At 60.4% G+C, this 17,605-nt stretch overlaps 2 protein-coding genes across 6 annotated transcripts; one reads left to right on the top strand and one right to left on the bottom strand.

The window, feature by feature from the left end:
* Positions 1–1,332: 1,332 nt before the first annotated feature.
* On the top strand, positions 1,333–8,834 carry LOC143845258 (cytochrome P450 11B, mitochondrial-like). Its single transcript, XM_077353520.1, has 9 exons — positions 1,333–1,622; positions 1,735–1,890; positions 3,840–4,039; positions 4,832–5,035; positions 5,475–5,629; positions 5,838–6,004; positions 7,812–7,890; positions 8,090–8,281; positions 8,545–8,834. Exons 1-9 carry the CDS (start codon positions 1,351–1,353, stop codon positions 8,656–8,658), a joined length of 1,539 nt encoding a protein of 512 aa, XP_077209635.1. The 5' UTR covers positions 1,333–1,350; the 3' UTR covers positions 8,659–8,834.
* Positions 8,828–17,113, bottom strand: LOC143845260 (TBC1 domain family member 20-like). Of its 5 annotated transcripts, none has more exons than XM_077353527.1 (8): positions 16,635–17,113; positions 16,175–16,317; positions 15,702–15,782; positions 14,803–14,989; positions 13,534–13,635; positions 12,237–12,378; positions 11,416–11,600; positions 8,828–10,860 (listed from the first exon to the last, which is right to left on the bottom strand). In XM_077353527.1, exons 1-8 carry the CDS (start codon positions 17,027–17,029, stop codon positions 10,737–10,739), a joined length of 1,359 nt encoding a protein of 452 aa, XP_077209642.1. In that variant the 5' UTR covers positions 17,030–17,113; the 3' UTR covers positions 8,828–10,736. The 5 variants fall into 5 exon arrangements, with proteins under 5 accessions (XP_077209642.1, XP_077209640.1, XP_077209638.1 ...); XM_077353525.1 differs by having other exon boundaries at positions 8,828–10,863; XM_077353523.1 differs by having other exon boundaries at positions 8,828–10,894; positions 16,635–17,101.
* Between the last annotated feature and the right edge of the window lie 492 nt (positions 17,114–17,605).

Below are 17,605 nucleotides of genomic sequence, written 5' to 3' on the forward strand. Positions count from 1 at the left end.
TCTGCTGAGGACTGGATCTCACCGCCCCCCCCACTCCTTCCCCAATCCCCCCTTCCTTGCTTGCCCCCCAAACATCAACAGCAGCTCCAGAGTGCCTGCGAGGGAGGGAGGGAGACACGGGCAGCAGGGCCCAGGGGAAGCCTTGGAGAAGGACAGGCGGGGGGCCCCCATGGCCACTCAGCACTTCAGTTGTGCTCAGCCACCCCACCCCACCCCACCCCCTTCCTGGGCAGCTGGAGCGCCTGGGGAGCTTTGATGCAGCATCTCTTTTGGAAAGCAGAGGGGGAGGGGGTCTTTGGGGACAGAGGCTGGGAAGGGGCCCCGGCTCAGTGGAAGGGCCCCTGAAGCAAGTTTGAGGCACCTGGAAGACCAGCAAAGTGTAATTCTGGCCTGATCTTCTGCTTCCACACCCCTTCTTCCAGCACAGCCTCTGCTGGGCACGCAGCAGCCCCCCAGTCCCAACCCTCTCAGCTGCTGTTCCAAGGGCCACGAGGCAGGCAAGGGGGGCTCCTCTCTCTGGCCGGGATCCTGCAGGGCCCCTGCCCATCTGGGAAGACGAGACCGAGCGAGTGGGCACAGGTCTGACTCCACAGAAGGAGGCTTGGTGCATTTCTGGAGGGACGTGGCTCAGGAGTAGAGCCTCTGCCTGGCATGCACAAGGTCCCCGGCTCAATCCCCAGCAGCCAAAGGGACCGGTCAGTAAGTGGTGGGATAGACCTGACCCTGAGGCCCTGGAGAGCAGACTGACCCTAAGGGGCCAGCAGTCCCCTTCTGCCCCTGGCCCCAGAATCTGCAGTGAGATGGGAGAGGGCAGGGAGTCAACTGCTGGGGGGGGGGGGCTGGCTGAATCCCCACCATTAAAGCAGCATCGCCTCCCCCCCCCCAATATCCACTTCCTTTTGCTTCTTGCTCACCGCATTTAGAGGGGACTAGAGCAAAATGGGAAATGAAAGGGGTGATGCCCTGTTTGGATCTCAGGTGCTTGGGCGGAGGGGGGTTCTAGGCCCCCAAATCCAGGCAGCCCCCTCCTGACCACCCTGTCTGCTCCAGCAGTTTCTCCAGCTTCTCACAGCCCCCGGGAGACCCTTTGAGACCGACCAGGTGGAATTCTGCGGGCCCACAAAAGCTGATGCGCAAAAGCAGAATTCACCTTTGCGGCCAGTGAAGCCTCCGTGGGGACCGAGGCCGCCCGGCCACCCCGCGCTGCCCTCTGCCCCCCGCCCAGCGGCGGCATCCCAGGAGGATGGTCTTCCCGGCGGGGGGCGGGGGGGGGGCGGGGCGGCCGCGCCATAAGAAGCGTCGTCGTCGTCGGGGCGCCGGGCAGAGGGCGGGCGGAGGGCCGGCGGGGCGATGGGCGCGGGCAGCCGCGTGAGTGCCCGTGGGGCGCCGTCGTGCCGCCGCCTCCTCCTGTGCCGCTCCGTGTGGGCCGGGCCGGCGTGCCGCGCGGGGGCCCCGTCGGTGGCGGCCGAGGCGAGGCCGTCGCGGGTGCTGCCCTTCGAGGCCATTCCGCGCAGCGGCCCCAACGCCTGGCTGCAGCTCTTCCGCTTCTGGAGGGCCAACAGCTTCCCGCACCTGCACCTCATCATGCAGCGCAACTTCCAGCGCCTCGGACCCATCTACCGGTCAGGGCCCGCGGGCGGGAGGGGGGGGGCGGCAGGGGGGCCGGGCCTCTCCCCGATGCTCCAGGGATTCCCCAATCCAGGTTGGGCAACCGGCGTGCTCTTTCTTTGGCAGGGAAACGGTGGGCACCCACAGCAGCGTCAACGTCCTCCTGCCCCGGGACGCGGCCCAGCTCTTCCACTCGGAGGGGACCTACCCCCGCCGGATGGGCATCGATTCCTGGATTGCCCACCGGGTGCTGCGGAACCACAAATGCGGCGTCTTCCTCTTGTGAGTGAGGACATGCAGGACCCGACTTAGCGGGGCCTCCTTTGCCATGGCCTTAGATTGCAGAGGGGTGGCCAACATGCCAGAAGACAGAATCAGGCTGGGAAACTGGGCTGAAATGGATAAAATGAATATCAATACTGATAAATGTCAAACTCTTACGCATTAGCCAATCTAGATTTTTATTTTCTTATAAATGTAAAGTTCTGCATTTAGGTATCAAACGTATCACTAGGAGGGGAGAGACTTGCCTTGGCACACTACGTGTGAGAAGGAGAGGAGACGACTCATAGCCATCGTCAAATAGTTGAAGGGCTGCCAGATAGAAGATGGAGCAGAGTTGCTTTCTGTAGTCAGACCAGAACCAAGGAGTTGAAATGAATGAAAAGGAATTTTGGGCTAAACATCTGGAAGAAGTCCCTGACAGTTAGAGCGGTTCCTCAGTGGAACAAGCTTCCTCGGGAGGTGGTGGGTTCTCCTTCTTTGCACGTTTTTAAGCAGAGGCTAGATAGAAATGCTGGTTTTATGAACTCAGGCAGGTGGTGAGTGGGTGGGCAGGAAGGGATGTGCCAGGGTTTGTCTCTTGTGGCCCTTCGTGGCATACCCAGGTAATTGCTGGTCACCCCTGTGGGATGGGAGGTGAATCTCCTCCAGGCCAGGCTGGATCCTGGAGATTTTTGGTGTGTTTGTGGAGAATGCTTGGGCATGAAATTGGGGTCACTGCGGGTGGGCAGGTAGTTGTGAGTTCCTGTATTGTGTAGGGGGCTGGACTAGATGACCTTGGAGGTCCCTTCTGACTCTATGATTCTGTCTCTTTCTGACCACACTGACTCCCTGCTTTGGGGTTTACAGTCAAAAAACTATCCATAATACATTAAAAAAAAAAAAACAATCCCACCTTCCGGAAAGGAATGCCTGCAGCCAAAACACCCTGATGGGTCCTTGCAAATAAAAAGGTTTTACGAGACCTCCCAGAAACTTCTCAAGATGGCACCCCCACCTACTTAGGGAGCCCCCCTTCCGAAAGATGAGGGCTACTCTACCGTGGGAATGGCTTCTTCTCAGTATCACCTGACACAGGGGACCAATGAGAAGATGGCACGTTGAGGAGCATAGGCTGGCATACCGCGAAAGATGGCCCTTCAAAATGTGGGTTTTATAGCTCACAAGTCACAGCCAGCTCCTTGAATTGAACCTGGAAACTAACAGGCAATTAAAGGAGGGCTTGAACAGAGGCAAGATGCATCCCCATTGGCCAGCCCTGGACCATTAACCGGGCTCTCTGCTTTCTGAACCTGATGCAGTTTCTGGGGTGTCTCCAAAGGCAGCCCCATGTAAAGCATCTTACAGTAGTCCATCTGCGGAAGTGAGGCATGACTCACAAAAGTGCTGCTCCTGGACCCTCCCCCTGTGGGGTTACCAAAGGGTGGACTAGCACGGCCCGAAAAGAAGGAGGTGGCAGAACCCAAATGCCGCCAAGAGAAAGCACTCTGGCAGCAGCGCTGGGCCCACGAGCACCCAGGTGGGTCAGGGGCACCAGCCACACCACCTCCTCTCCCCCAGCAGCAGTGGGCCCAATCCCCCCCTCCCGGAGCACCAGCCTTTGAGACCTGTGCTGTCTCCGCCATGTCTGGACAGGGCTTCGGCTTTTCCAACTTCAGCCTCCGGACCGCGGCCCCAGTCTCTAGGTGGAGTTCTGTTTCGGTGCCTTTACCACCACCCAGAAAAAGTTCAACATTTCCTTTCCTTTTTTCTGTCTCAATGGCACCCCCCACCCCCCCAGAGGCCTCCACTTCAGCCCGGGCACTTCCCGTTAAGAAGGGATCTCCGATCCCCGGGCTCTGGAAAACTCCAGGAGGGAGGCCAAGACAGCCCAGGGGGTAGAAAGGGGTGCTGGCAGTGGGGCTGGGGCACCCGGGGCCTCCCCTCACTCCGGGGCTGCCCTTGTGCAGGAACGGGGAAGACTGGCGTGCCGACCGGCTGGTCCTCAACAAGGAGGTGATCAGCCCCGCGGGCACCCTCAAATTCCTGCCCTTCCTCAACACCGTGGCAGAGGACTTTGTCGACTTCATGCACCGGCGGGTGAGGAAGAACACGAGGCGCCTGCTCACGGTTGACCTTCACCATGACCTCTTCCGCTTCACCTTGGAAGGTAGGCCAGTGCTGAGAGCGCCCCTCCTCCAGTGCAGGCCATCCCAGACCCAAGGCCTGTGGGGGGGGAGTAGCTGTCAGCTTTGCAGGGGGGGCACTTGGAGATGGGATGCCCCCCAGGGCAAAGCCCTGGACTCTTTCTTGCTGCCTCTTCTGCCTCTGGGCTGGCCTAGGCCAGGCTAGTCAGATCTCATAAGATCCTGTCAGTAGAGACTGCTGGGGAAGCCCAGGTGGCTGTCAAGAGGCAGGCGGGGGCCAGACCCCTCTGGATGTCTCTGGCCTAGAAAGCCTCACGGGATGGCCACACGTGACTAGCCTGGGGTTGGGAGTCAGGGCAGCCGACTAAGCAGGGGATGTGTTCAATTCCCCACTCCTCCTGCCACACGTGCAGCCAGCTGGGTGACCGTGGAGACCAGTCTCAGTTCTCTCAGAGCTCTCCCAGCCCCAGCTGCCTCACAGGGTGTCTGTGGTGAGGAGAGGAGACTGGGAGTTGCTTTGAAATTACTCTTCTTCTTCTTCCTCTTCCTCTTCAACTACCACATGACACCACTGCCTGGCCCACCCCCTCTCCCATGGCGGGGACAGGCCTGGGCTTCCGGTCTGCTCAGCTGTGACCCCAGGACAGAGGGGAGCCTCTGGGAGGGGTCCATGTGGGACCCTGACCCACTGCTGGTGCCCTGCAGCCCTGGGTCCAACAGTCCCATGAGACAGAGGGCTGGGGTGGGGAGCGGCCCCCTGCCCAACAGCCGGCATGCAGCCCCCTGGCCCTGCTGAGCCTCCCCCTCCCCCACAGCCAGCAGCTACGCCTTCTACGGAGAGCGCCTGGGCCTTCTGGAGGACACGCCCAGTCGGGAGTCCCAGGGCTTCATCCAGGCCTTGGAGACGATGCTGCAGACCACCCTGCCGCTGCTCTTCCTCCCGCCGGGCATCATGCGCTGGGTCAACCCCAGGCTCTGGCACGACCACATGGACGCCTGGGACACCATCTTCCAGCACGGTCAGCCCCGGAGCCCTTCCAGGGGCCACGCGGGAGAGGCGGGGGCCGAGGGTGGGGCCCTGGCGCAGGAGGGAGAGGGGCTGCCCTGGACATTTGGGGGGGGAGCCCAGGGAGGACAGGGGCCAGCTAAGCAGGGTCGGTCCTGGTTAGACACGGAGGAAGTCCAGGGGGCCACGCAGGTACGGCCACGGCAAACCACTCTGATTGTCACTTGCCCTGGAAACCCTACCAAGTTGCTGCAACTCTGCTGTAATTTGATTGGGGGTGGGGGGAGCATTGCTGCCTTTATCAGCTCTCTCAAGCCGGCAGGCTCTTCCATGGCGCTGTTTCCTACCCTGCCCCCTGCTTTGAATCAGGGCAGCCAGGAGGCTGAGAGGACGTGCAATGAAGCCCCCCTGAGCCCTGCGGGGAGCTGACCGGCGTCTCGTTGCTTCTGCAGCCGACAAGTGCATCCAGAACATCTACCAGGAATTCTGCCTTGGGAAGCCCCGCAAGTACTCGGGGGTCATGGCCGAACTGCTTCTGAATGCCGAATTACCTCTGGACTCCATCAAGGCCAACATGACGGAGTTCACGGCTGGTGGGGTGGACACGGTGAGTTCAGCACATGGCCATGGGGAAAGGAAAGGGGGCTGGCTGGCTGTCCGGGGGAACTGGCTGGCCACTGTGCGAGGCTAGAGGGACCCTCCCTGGTCTGACCCAGCAGGGCTCGCCTGGCGTGATCCAGTCTGGAACCAGCATGGGGGGTCTAGTTGGGGCACGTCACACACTGACGCCGCCCTCCCCTCCCCTCCCCTCCCAGACAGCCATGCCCCTGCTCTTCACGCTCTTTGAACTGGCTCGCAACCCCCACGTCCAGACGGCCCTTCGGGAAGAGATCAAGGCAGCCGAGGCCCCGGGGCCCAAGGAGCTCTCCAAACTTCTCAACTCCCTGCCGCTCCTCAAGGCCACCATCAAGGAGACCCTCAGGTAAGGGGGATGCATCACACTCTGCAGCTCCTCCCGGAAACTCCTCAGGGTTGGCTTGCCCCCAGCCCCACCCGGAGAGCCCCCCTTTCCGCCTCAGAGTCTGAGAATACAAAGTTCACTTGAACTAAGACCAACAAGCCAGGCTGTGACCCTCCAGAGACATTCCCTTTTGTGGAAAAAGGAAATAGTTCCCTTTTTTAAAGGCCAGATGTTAGAAAGTACATGCATGTGGCAGTTAACCCTAGAGCTGTTGTTGGTATGAGTGTTAAAATTATCAAGACTTCCTGGCATTTCTTAATCCTATTGTAGTAAGCAGTATTTTAAAGCAAACCCAGGTTCAGGTTATTGTCTGCTTTTAGCCGTAGAGTCACGTGGGTCACTGGTTGGATTGAAGTGGCAGTAACCCCTTCCGCGGGGTCTGTGGTTGAGGCCAGCCCAGGAAGATCTGATACCCCCCCCCCCGGCAGAGGAGGAGGAGGAAGACCTGCACTGGAAGCCCCCAGTAGCCGACCATTGCTGGGGGGGGGGTCGGTGCTTGGGGTCCCCCTGAGACCGGATGCTAGCTAGCACAATGGGATTTGAATTGGGCCATCATAGGGGTTTTTTAATGGGTGCTTTAATGGGACAATATTGTATATTTTACTGGGGTTTTCAGTGTGACCCGCCGTGAGCCCGCTTGCTGGGGATATAAATCGAAACATTAATAAGCCCAAGTGAGACACACAAAGAAATGTTCTGAGATGGCCATCTTCAAGAGAAATGTGATTTGCCTCTGACCGCTATGGGGTTTTGCAGAGAAATACCTTATCTTACTCTACATCAGGGGTGAGCAAACTGCAGCCCTCCAGATGTCCACGGACTGCAATTCCCATGAGCCACTGCCAGCATTCGCTGGCAGGGGCTCATGGGAATTGTAGTCCGTGGACATCTGGAGGGCTGCAGTTTGCCCACCCTTGCTCTACATCTCTTCTGTCTTAATCACGAGACAGTGACCTGAATAAGTGGCTGGTTCTTAACTATGCCTGATACGATCAGCTTCTGCACATGAGAGAATCAAGCAGGTGCCTCTAAGGAAGCACTGCTGGGTGTTCCTGTTCCCTTTTCTAAAGCGAGATGCCCGTCACCCTGATGTTTCTGGAACTGTTTCCATTAACTGCCAAAGATTCAAGTTAACCTTATGCAGTCAAAGTTCCCTGAGAGCTGAACCTTGCATGAAGCCACAGGAAAGTTGGGGACATGATCAACATGTGCTACCAGATCTCAGCATCTCGGCAGGGAGACCACCAAGCAAGCCCAGGGTTGCTACGCAGAGGCAGGCCTAGGCCAAGCCACTCTGGATCCCTCCGGCCTTGAGGAGGGTCTCCATGAGCCGGCTGTAACTTTGAAGGCACGTTCCATCGCTCAACTGGCTGAAGGCCTCTGAAGAGCAACTCCCCCAGCAGGCCGTTTGGTGCAAAGGTCTGCTGTTTCTCCACATGTCTGCTCTCTGGACCTCCTTTTCTTGCCTCAGCTTCCTGCCCCTGGTTCCCAGGAGCCCCCCTGACCACGGGCTTCCCCCCAGCTCTAGCCCCAGATGCAAAGAGCCGTCTGTGCAGGAGCCCTCCGGGACATCAGATGCACCTTTCTGGGATTAGGAGGGGAGGGGTCTGGGCTGGCTGCAGGGAAAAGCCTTTGCCTGCCTCAAGCGCTGGGACGGAGCAGCCTCCCTGTTACCACTTCTTGCGAGTAGCTGACCAGAAGCCGGCTCCCCCAACTCCCTACTGCAAGGACTGGGAGAAGTAGCCCAGGGCTTCTGTTTCTGTTGCAGGCTCTACCCCGTGGGCATCACCGTCCAGCGCTATCCAACGCAAGACGTGGTGATTCAGAATTACTGTGTGCCCGCTGGAGTAAGTATTCCTTGGCTGGCATGACCCCCACCCCACCCCCGGAAGGGCCAGGCCTGCCTCTCTGCCTCGGAGGGCACAGGCGTGCCAGTTCCGCCGGGGAACACCCTGGAGTCCCTGCATGCAGCTCCAGGAGCCAAGAGGCAGCCAGCTCTGGGGACAGAGAACACACCCTCTCCCCCTTGCCCCTCCCCGCTGCCAGACGCTGTGCCAGGTGGGGCTCTACGCGATGGGCCGCAGCCAGGAAGTCTTCCGGGACCCAGAGGTCTACAACCCCCGGCGCTGGCTGGGCAAGGAGGACAACAACTTCAAGGCGCTGGCCTTCGGCTTTGGGGCCCGCCAGTGCATAGGGCGGCGCTTGGCCGAAGCAGAGATGACGCTCTTCCTCTTCCATGTGAGTCCGCGGGGAGGGAGGGGGGGAGGGAGCCCTCTTCGGGGCCAGCCGGGGCTGCCTCAGCGAGGGGTGCAGACGGCACAGGAGCGTGTGGCCTAGCCTTTGCCACTGGGCTTCTCCCTCGCTTGGCAGGACATGGGCTGCGCTCTCTGCCCTTGCAGAACACAAAGCGCTTTCACAGCAAGAACGGGGAGGAGGGCCCCATCCACCAGGCAGCCCCCCCCCCAGCCCTGAACTCCCCTCCCCTGTGTTTGTCCTTCCAGATGCTGCGGAACTTCAAAATTGACACCGTTTCCAAGGCAGACATTAAAACCGTTTTTGGCTTCATCCTCATGCCAGAGAAGCCCCCTCTGCTCACCTTCCGGCCCATTGACTAGCCCCCCCCATCCACCCAGACTGGAGACCCCCCCATAGACACACACACACACACACACACACACACAAACCAGGGCTTCTGGGAGAGGAAACCGGGGGATGTAGCCCTTTCACTTCCCCCCTACTCCTGCGGAGGAAAACCATAAGGACATTCTTCAGGAGAGAAGGAGATGCAGGTCAAAGGCATTTATTTCCGGCTAGGCTGCCTCACAAGCCTCCTGAAACCCAACCAACAAAGATGTCCATTTTTGCCATGGAAGCACAGCTGGGAAGGGGGGAGAGCCTGGCAGGTGGGGGGGGCCTGGGGGGGACTGCTCTCCTCCCGGATTTGCTGCACACCAGTCCATCGGGAGCCCACAGCTGTGTCCCTCCAGGGCGGGACGATTGTCAGTTAAGCAGGTGCGTTCAGGAGGGGCCAGCCCACCTGGGCTGGCCTCACCCCACTCCCCGCCCACTGGGCCAACTCAGGGATGGCAACTGCTCCCCCCCCCCCGCCACATCACATAGAATCATAGAGTTGGAACGGGCCAAACAGGCCATCTAGTCCAACTCAACGCAGGATCAGCCCAAAGCATCCTAAGTCACCCCTCTGGCCTTCTCAGCCACAAAGAGGTCTCCTCAGGACCCGGGAAAGCCACTCGGGAGTGGGCAGCCTAAAAAAGCCACAGCACAGCCTGGCCCTGCTCTGCAAGGCACCTCGGCCAGTGCAGGAAGAGCCCCGCTATTTGCCCCCATGCCGTGGCGGTGAGCCTGCCTTTTCTGAATAAAGATCGATGGATACAGACCCTGGACCTTCACATGTTCCGTCCCTGCTTTGCCTGAACGCCGGAGAGTTCAGGGGCGGGCTGAGGAGACAGACGGGAGGGGAGGGTTGTAGAGAGGCAGACTTCCTTGGCCTGCGTAAGCCCCCCTTGGAGTCTCCCGGTACAGATGCTGGCTGGGGGGCTGCTTGCCCCAGGGGGGGGGGAGGCAGGGACAGCGGACAGGATCCGGAAGGCCGAGGTTCAGATCCAAACTCTGCAGTGGAAACTTGCTAGGTGTGTTGGGACCAGTCATGTGTGCTCAGCCTGACCTGCCTCACAGGGCTGCCTGACTCAGAATCACCCCCAAGGGCCACCCAGTCCAACCCCCACTTTCTCGGAGATTTTAAAACACACACCCTGCTGACGGGGCTCGCCCCATCTCCTCCTAAAAACTTCCAAAAAAAGGGGACTCCACTGCCCTGCAAGGCGGCTGACTCCAACCATGAACAGCCCTGACCGCCATCAAATGCTCTCTAAAATATTTGTGGAGCCTCCCTTCCTCTAATTTGAGCCCACTGCTCCTTGTCCTTCTCTCTAAAACTTCAACGCAGTCCAGCACAGGCCTCCTATGAGCCCTTGCCTTGAGGACAGGATGGAGGGCGGGGGAAGGGTCGACACTCTATGGGCCCCTCCTGGGTGAGAAAAGTGGGGCATAAGTTAAGGAAGGAAGGAAGGAAAACCATCAGTCTGTGATCAGGGAAGACAGGACCCCGCAGAGACTCTGATAAAGGCACAGACAGCCGAGCTCTGCGGACGGAGGGCGGAAGGAGAAGGGAAAGGCGATGCAGCACCCAGAAGGTGGGGAGATGTCCCTGAGCTCACCCTCTGGCCAAGCAGCCCTGAGGTGAGCAGGACACTCCCCCTCGCCCCCCCTCAGGCCCGGGCCAGTGCTCCCATGAAGCTTCCTCTGGTGGGGCACCAGCAGGCCTCAAGACCCCTCCCAGGAGGAAGCTGCCTGTGACCCTTGGCTCTTCTGGGCACGGTCAGGTAAGCGGCTCACCAGGCCACACACGGGCGGGAGCAGAGGTGGGCAGGGAGCCTGCAGGCCTTGGTAAGCAGGGCCAGACGGGGCTGAGGGCCTGGGATTCGGCCACCCGCGTCCATCAGAGCGTTCTGGGCTCCAGGGCAAGAGCTGCGTGGTTCGTTCACGGCAGACGTCTTGCCCAGCTTGTGCTAGAAGAGCTGCAGGAGGAATTCGGGGGCCCACTCCAGGGCGGTCTGCGTGACGGCCAGCGCGGCTGCCCCCAGGGTGGCCGTGAGGCCCCAGACGGCTGCCTTCACCAGAGGGCTGTGTTCCATGGGGGGACGGAGCGGGTCCGTCTTGGTCCTGCCGGGTCCCAAATGCTCCCGCTGCTGCTGCTGCCGCCTGAGGACCTCATCTGGGCGCTGGCAGGAGGCCGCCTGCTGGAAGTCCAAGAAAGAGCCGATGGCAATGCTGGTTTGGGGGGGGGGGAGAGAAAGAGATTACCGGAAATGTTGGAAAGCTCTCGGAGCGCACCTAGTATCACAGGGGTCATACAGGCCATCTAGCTCGATCCCCTGCTCCATGCGGGATCATAAGATCATAGAGAGGAAGGGACCTCCAGGGTCATCTAGTCCAACCCGTTGCACAATGCAGGAACTACCTGCCCACCCACAGTGACCCCAATTTCATGCCCTGAGGCAGCCCAGTCCATGGCTGCACTATGACAGTGAGCAATTTCTTCCTGAGATCTAGCCGATATTGTCCTCCTGCCCACAAGAACCGCTCCCTGCTCTCAGATACTTAAAGACAGCAATCCTGTCTCCTCTCCGCCTGGTCTCTTCCTCTCCTTGCAAGCAGCCTTGAGCTCTGCCAGGCAGAAAGGTGAGGGACAAAAACAGCCTCAGATGGAGTTGGGGGGGGGATGGGACTTCTGCCCCTCCTCCTCCCTCCCTGCTCTCCTTGGGGGCTGGATCACCCCCACCCCCTCTCACCTCTTGTGGTGCTGAAGTGCTGCCTTTTTAGCCAGCTCAGTGGGGGGCAGCTGCTGGAAGAGCTGGTGGGCTCGAGCGATGAGACTCTCGTAAGGAAGGTCTGGAGGGATGTGGGACAAGAGCTGGTGGACGCTGGCCAGGTCACAGTCACACGCCAGCACCTCCTCTTCCCGGTACAGGACAACCTGGGGGGAGGGATACTTAGGACTGCGGCCTCTTTTCCTCTCCGCGGCCCCCTCCCCCCACCGCTGAGTCCTCGCTCTTTTCCTTTTAAAAGGTGGCACCCTCCAGGCTAGGGCTTCTGCACCTCCCTAATGCCGCAAGCCGTTCATACAGTTCCTCTTGTTGTGGTGACCCACAGCCATGAAATGAGGCCAGGGTTCTTTCACGGAAATTAAAACAAAACTGACCAATGGTGTGAAGATCCACAGTTCATGACTGAATATAAATTGTTTTTTTCCCCTGGGTTTCAGTTCTGCCTCTTTTCCCACCCTGCCGATTTCGGTCTTTCCGCTGCTCCAGACAGACGAACGCTCTCTCGATCTACCCCACAAGGCTGTTGTGTGGATGAAAAGGAAGAGGAGCGGTCGGCCACTTTGGGATCCCCGTGGAGAAAAGGGCTGCTCGCCCTGCCGCGACCCCTGTGAAAGGGTCGTTCGACCCCCAAAGGGGTCCCAACCCCCAGGCTGAGAACCACTGCTCCAGAGGGTAACCTGGATCCTGTACTGAAATGAGCACAAGCCCACCAAACAGCCCTACACATGCACCCACCCCATCTGTAGACAGCACCCCCCCCCCCCGCGGCCCACTCTCTGCCGTACCACTGTGGCAAAGTAGACTGCCATGAGGGGGTGGGAGGCCAGGAAGAAGTCATACAGGCGCAGGATGTGGTGGGAGGGGGACAGGACGTGGCCATACCAGGTGATCAGCCAGCTCAGGGCAAAGATCGTCCCCACTTCCGCTCTGCAAAATAAGGGGCCACTCATGAGAAGCTGCCAATTTCCCCTCCGCCCTCCACACAGTCAAGCCTGAACTCCCCTGATCCCCCCCCATACACCCCCCCCCCCATTACTAGACTCTTTGGCTTGAGTGAGTTCGTAGATCCACAGCTGCTTATCGGACAAAGTTCATGTCCTGGAACGGCCTGTGTGATGAGCTTCTGCCAATGATGCAAAACGGAACTGTCCAGGAGGGGCTTTTATCAAGGTCATGCTGGTGAAAAGGGACCTCCAGGCTGAAGCCAACTTTTGGCGACCTTGTAGGGTTCCCAAGGCAGGCGCTGTTCAGAGGCGGCTCTGCAGGGCGACCCTAATGGGTTGTTGGTCTCCCGCCCAAGCCCCGGCCAGGGTAGCTTGGCTTCCCACATGTGGCAGGACCGGGTGAGCCAGGGCCAGCCAGCTGCATCAGAGCTCCATGGGAATGAGACGGATCAGGAAGATATGCAAAGTTTGTATGTTGTGTTTGCTCCTAGCTTGCATACTTACATAATACTTTCTGCATTGTGTCACACAGCATGCCGCATTCCACGTTCACCTAAATACCTGGCTCATTAGACACCTCCTGCTACGGATTGCTTTGACCTCGTCTGCGTCCTCTGCCTGCCTCGAGTCGCAGTGGGAAGGGCAGACTATAAATACTGCAAACGAATCAGTGTGGAAATGAAGAGGGGGCAGTCCTTCAGGGCCGGCAGAGCCTTCTTTCCGTTGGCTCCAACAGACTATCACGGCCACTCCTTGGCAGGGGCCGCTTACTGGGGCCCCCAACCATTTGGAGCCTGTGGGCACCTTTGAGATTCCTACCTGGCAACTCCAAAATGGCTGCCACAGGGGGCGGAGCCAATCGTAGCGGAAGCCAAAGTGCCAAGGAGAAGAGGGGGGATTTCAGAAATCCCCCGGGAGAGAGAATGAAGTGAACGCTGCAGAGGGAGCCGCCAGGGGACCCTCTGATTGTGAACCTGCACAGCTGACCAGACCTTCATTAGCCAATCAGGAGCTTTGCTGTGTGCGAGCCCCTCTCCGATGGCCCCAAGGGGGGTGTCAGTAGGCACGGTGGCTCCCATGGGTGACACGTTGGGGACCCTCGATGTAGTCATGCCCCCCCATCACGTTCAAGGGGTACCTCAGCATGAAGTCGTGGAGGCGGGGGCTCTCCTGCTGCAGGAGCGGCATCAGGTAGTTGAGGATGTGCTTGGTGCTGTCCATGGTGGGGTCCATGAAGTCCCTAGGAGAGGTAGGAGGAAATGACGCATCACCTCGCACCCAGGACCCTGGCTCCCCACAAGGCTGCGGCCCACGTGAAGGGAGCCTGCCTCCGTCTGCAGCTCCAGGCCCAGCAGGAAGCCTCTTGCCCAAGCAGGGAGGTAGTGCCCCTCCCCCCGGAGATCTCCCCCCCCCTTGACAAACCCTCGTGGCTACCTTTGGCCCTGCCTCACGTATCACGCTTGCCACGTCCGAGACGCCTAGGAAGCCGGAACATTTGTCTTTCGGAGTGACCAGTCTGGCCTCCCAAATGCCTGAATGCAAGAGGATCCTACAAGGCCGATGGGCCGAGAGGGATTCAGAGGTGGGACTGGCTGCCAGAGTATGCAAGGATGGGATGGCCACAGGGATCAACAGCTTGAAAGCGGTTAGACAGATTCATGGAGGATCAGTTCCTGGCCACAGTGGTTCAGGGGTCACTAATCCTCTGAATCCGAGCCAGGATGTAACCTCAGGGGAAGGCCTCGGCCTCTCTGCCCTGCTGTTGGCCCTCCGGAGGAGCTGGATGCTGGACTAGATGGGATCTCTGGTCTGGCCCAGTAGGGCTCCCCTGAAGTTCTTCTGTACCTGTCGGGCAGGGAATGACTCACCTAGAGTTTGCCTGCCTAGATCCTTTTTAATGGCGGTTTCTTTCCAAAGAAGAAACGGGCCCCTCCGGCTCTCTGAACTATGATTCCACACGACACAAATCCTACAAGCCAATTTTATTTGCCCCGCTGTGGGGCTACTGAACCAGGTCATTAAACAGAAGATCTAATCACCATCATTTACCTTCCTGGGAATTATGTATATATTATCATCATGAAAGGGTGACCTTTTTTAAAAAGGGTAATAATCACGGAGACTAGTTTACGGATGATGAAGGAATGACGCTAACCAAACATGTATACTATATTATATATGATTTCTTTTCATGGCTGTATTGCATAGCCTAAAAACCAGCAGATCATGTGACCGAGGAAAGAGCTAGCCACTTATGCCCACGGACAACGAACCTCCCATCTTCCTAGCGTCCTGCCTGTCCGCAGCGAGGGCCAGCCCCGGATCATGTAGGAGTTTCCCTCCGCCCCCCCCAAGACCCCCAGTGAGGCAGGGAAATATCAGTGTGGAGTTTCTTTCCAGGAAACACCTGAGGTGGAGCGTGGACAGCCTCTCCAGCAGAGCAATGGCCATGCGCTCCCCGGCCACGAGCAGCAGAGTCACGGCCACGTCGTGGTACCCCTGGTAATAGTGCAGCTCCGGATGGGCTCTCAGGACGCACAGGATGACGTCAACCAGCTGCTCCTGCAGGATCTGCCGCTGCTCTGCACGCATGCCTGCAGCAGGAGAGACGCAGGCGGCCCCGGTCACACTCCCACTTGCGATCTGCCCCCTCCTCTCCCAGCACCAGGGCCATGCCCAGCCAGAAGAACGCCGCTTGGAGAGAGGGGCCGGGGCCGGGGCCGGGGCCGGGGCCAGCCTGCTGGATCAGCATTCAGAGGTGCTCTTTGCGTTCAGAGGTGCTCTTTGCACGGCACAGAGACAAACCGTCACACTGATAACTCCCGCACATCCACCCTGCCTCCAAGGATTCTGGGGCTGCACGCGTGTCCATCTCTCTATAAGCCTGTGAGGGAAACCCAGTGGCCGGCCCAAGGGTCCTGGCCGAGACGGGAGGTGGCCTTGGGTCTCCCGGGGCCCTCCTGTGCCCCTGGCCTGTTTCCCGAGGGAGCTGAGCCCCGTCTTTGCTCTCCTCCAGGCTGCTTGTCCTCCCTGTGACTCAGAGGTTGAACTACTCTGACTGTAGAAATGTTTTCCCTGGTATCGATATTGTTCTCCACGTCCTTTAAACCCATGTCTGCAGGTCCTCTCTCCTGCCAAGAGGGGATATCCCCCTGCCCTTCTCCAAGGGACCACCCTTCACGTCCTCCTGTCCTCTCCCCCCTCTTCTTGGGGCTGAACAGTCCAAGGCCCTCTGCATCTCCTCCCAGGGGCCTCAGGCCTGTGTGTGTGCGTGGGGGGGGGGGAAGCAGAGCGTGTCCAGCTCACCTGGGGGGAAGCGGCGTGAGGAACGACACACATCCAGGAGGACCTGGTTATAATCCTTGTGGTTCTGGCGCACATCCCGCCCTGGGGGAGAAAGGATGTGGGCGAGAACTGGCTGTGGGTGGGTGGGGGTCCTCGGCCAGGGGCTTGTTCCTGAGCCTCCGCTTGCACCTGGGCCGGGCAAGCAGCCTCCAGCTTGGGACAAGAGCCCCCCTCCCCCCAATACCATGCCTTGCAGGGGGGAGGCTTCCCAGAAAGGGGCAAGGGACTGTGGAAGCCACTGACCCCCTTCAGCTCAGCCCCAAGTGGGGCAGAGAGAGCCTATAATTGCTCCAAGGAGTGGCCAAACCAGCCCAACCCAGGCCGGATGACTCCCCACCGGCAAGCAGAGAGACCCGCTCTCCCGGGGTGGGCGGGAGCGCACCTGGCTTGGGCGGGAGGCGGCAAGCGTTGACGCCCAGCAGCTTGGGCCACACCTTGCGGCGGAGCTCGTCGGTCAGGAGCCCCCCCGGGCTCAGCGCCTCCGCCCGCAGCACCGCCACGTCGACGGGGTCCCGCGCCAGGGCCCGGTGGATCCGCAGCCGCTTCTCCTGTTTCGCGCCGCCGCCGAGCTCCGCGCCTACGGAGGGAGGGAGGGTGGGAGGGGGCGGCCGGTGAGCCTGCGACGGGTGGGGGGGGGGGCGGGCAGGGGGGCGGGCAGGGGGGCGCCGGGGAGCATCTCGCCGGGAAAGCCCCCGGAGAAAGGGGGAGGCGGTTCCGAGGAGGGGGCCCGCGCCCAGCTCAGCGGACAGGCCGCCTGGCGGCCACCCCCCACGGACACGTGCCCCCCGGCGAGTAGGAGCCCGCGGCCGGGGATCGAGGCCGGCCACGTGCCGGAGGAGGAGACGCCAGCAGCAGCTGGACACGGACATCCCAACCTCCCGCCCCGCCGCTCACCGCCCCGGGCCCCGCTGCCCGCACTCCGCCTCCGCCTCCGGCTCATCCCCCCGACGGCCGGGCGGCAGCAGCAGCAGCAGCAGCAGCGGGAGTCTCCGCGGAGAAAGCCCCGCCCTCGCTCCCCCCATTGGAGGCGCTGGCGCCACCCGAGGAGCCCATTGGCCGGGGGGCCGCTGGCCACGCAAGGCATCTCGGGAACTGTAGTTTTCAGGGAAGGACAGCCCCCGTGCCTCGGGAAGGACGGGGCGGGCGGCGGAGCCTGCCCAGCGAGGGGGCGCGGAAGACCTCTTGCCCCGCGGCCCCACCTCGGAGAGCGCCAGGGAGGCGGCTGCATTGGGTCGAGGCACAACAAAGTCGGAGTCAGGCCAAGGAAGACGCCGGCCAGTGCCCGGCATGGGCGAGAACGCGCTTCCCTCGCAGGAAACTGGGATGCTCTTCAGGATCCCCCGGGCTCAGGCTTCGGCCGGACGCTTCAGACCGTCGCGACTACGGATCTACCTAAAATTTGTTCTCCTGCACGATAGTTACTGATATCCAGCTATTGGAACCAGCTATCCCCCCCATACAGTTATTGATGCCAGGCCAGGATGTTGCCCCTTTGCACCCCCCGTGGAGCTCCAGCCCTGGGAGGAGGCCTGGCCAGGCAGGGGCTCGCTTCCTCCGCACCCCACCCCAAGCCCCCCTGGCGTTGCCGGGTCACTCTAGCAAGGAGGACTCTCGCTAGGGCGCCTGCCCTTCCTGGGCACCCGGGGAAGGAAGCCAGCAGCCGGCGGAGCATTCCCAGGTTGCAGGAGCAGAAGGGCCATCATCTCCAGGGTGGCCGGACCCCTCCCCCCTGGGCACAGTTGCCGGGAAAGGGACAAAGTCTGCCCTGCGAAGCGCCCACTTTCCCCAAGGGAATTGACCTCTGGAGAGAAGCTGTAATTCTGGGCGATGCCCGGGCAAGTCCCATGAAGGGGGGAGCAAAGACG

The sequence above is a fragment of the Paroedura picta genome, chromosome 9, assembly GCF_049243985.1.
Source record: "Paroedura picta isolate Pp20150507F chromosome 9, Ppicta_v3.0, whole genome shotgun sequence".
NCBI lineage: Eukaryota > Metazoa > Chordata > Lepidosauria > Squamata > Gekkonidae > Paroedura > Paroedura picta.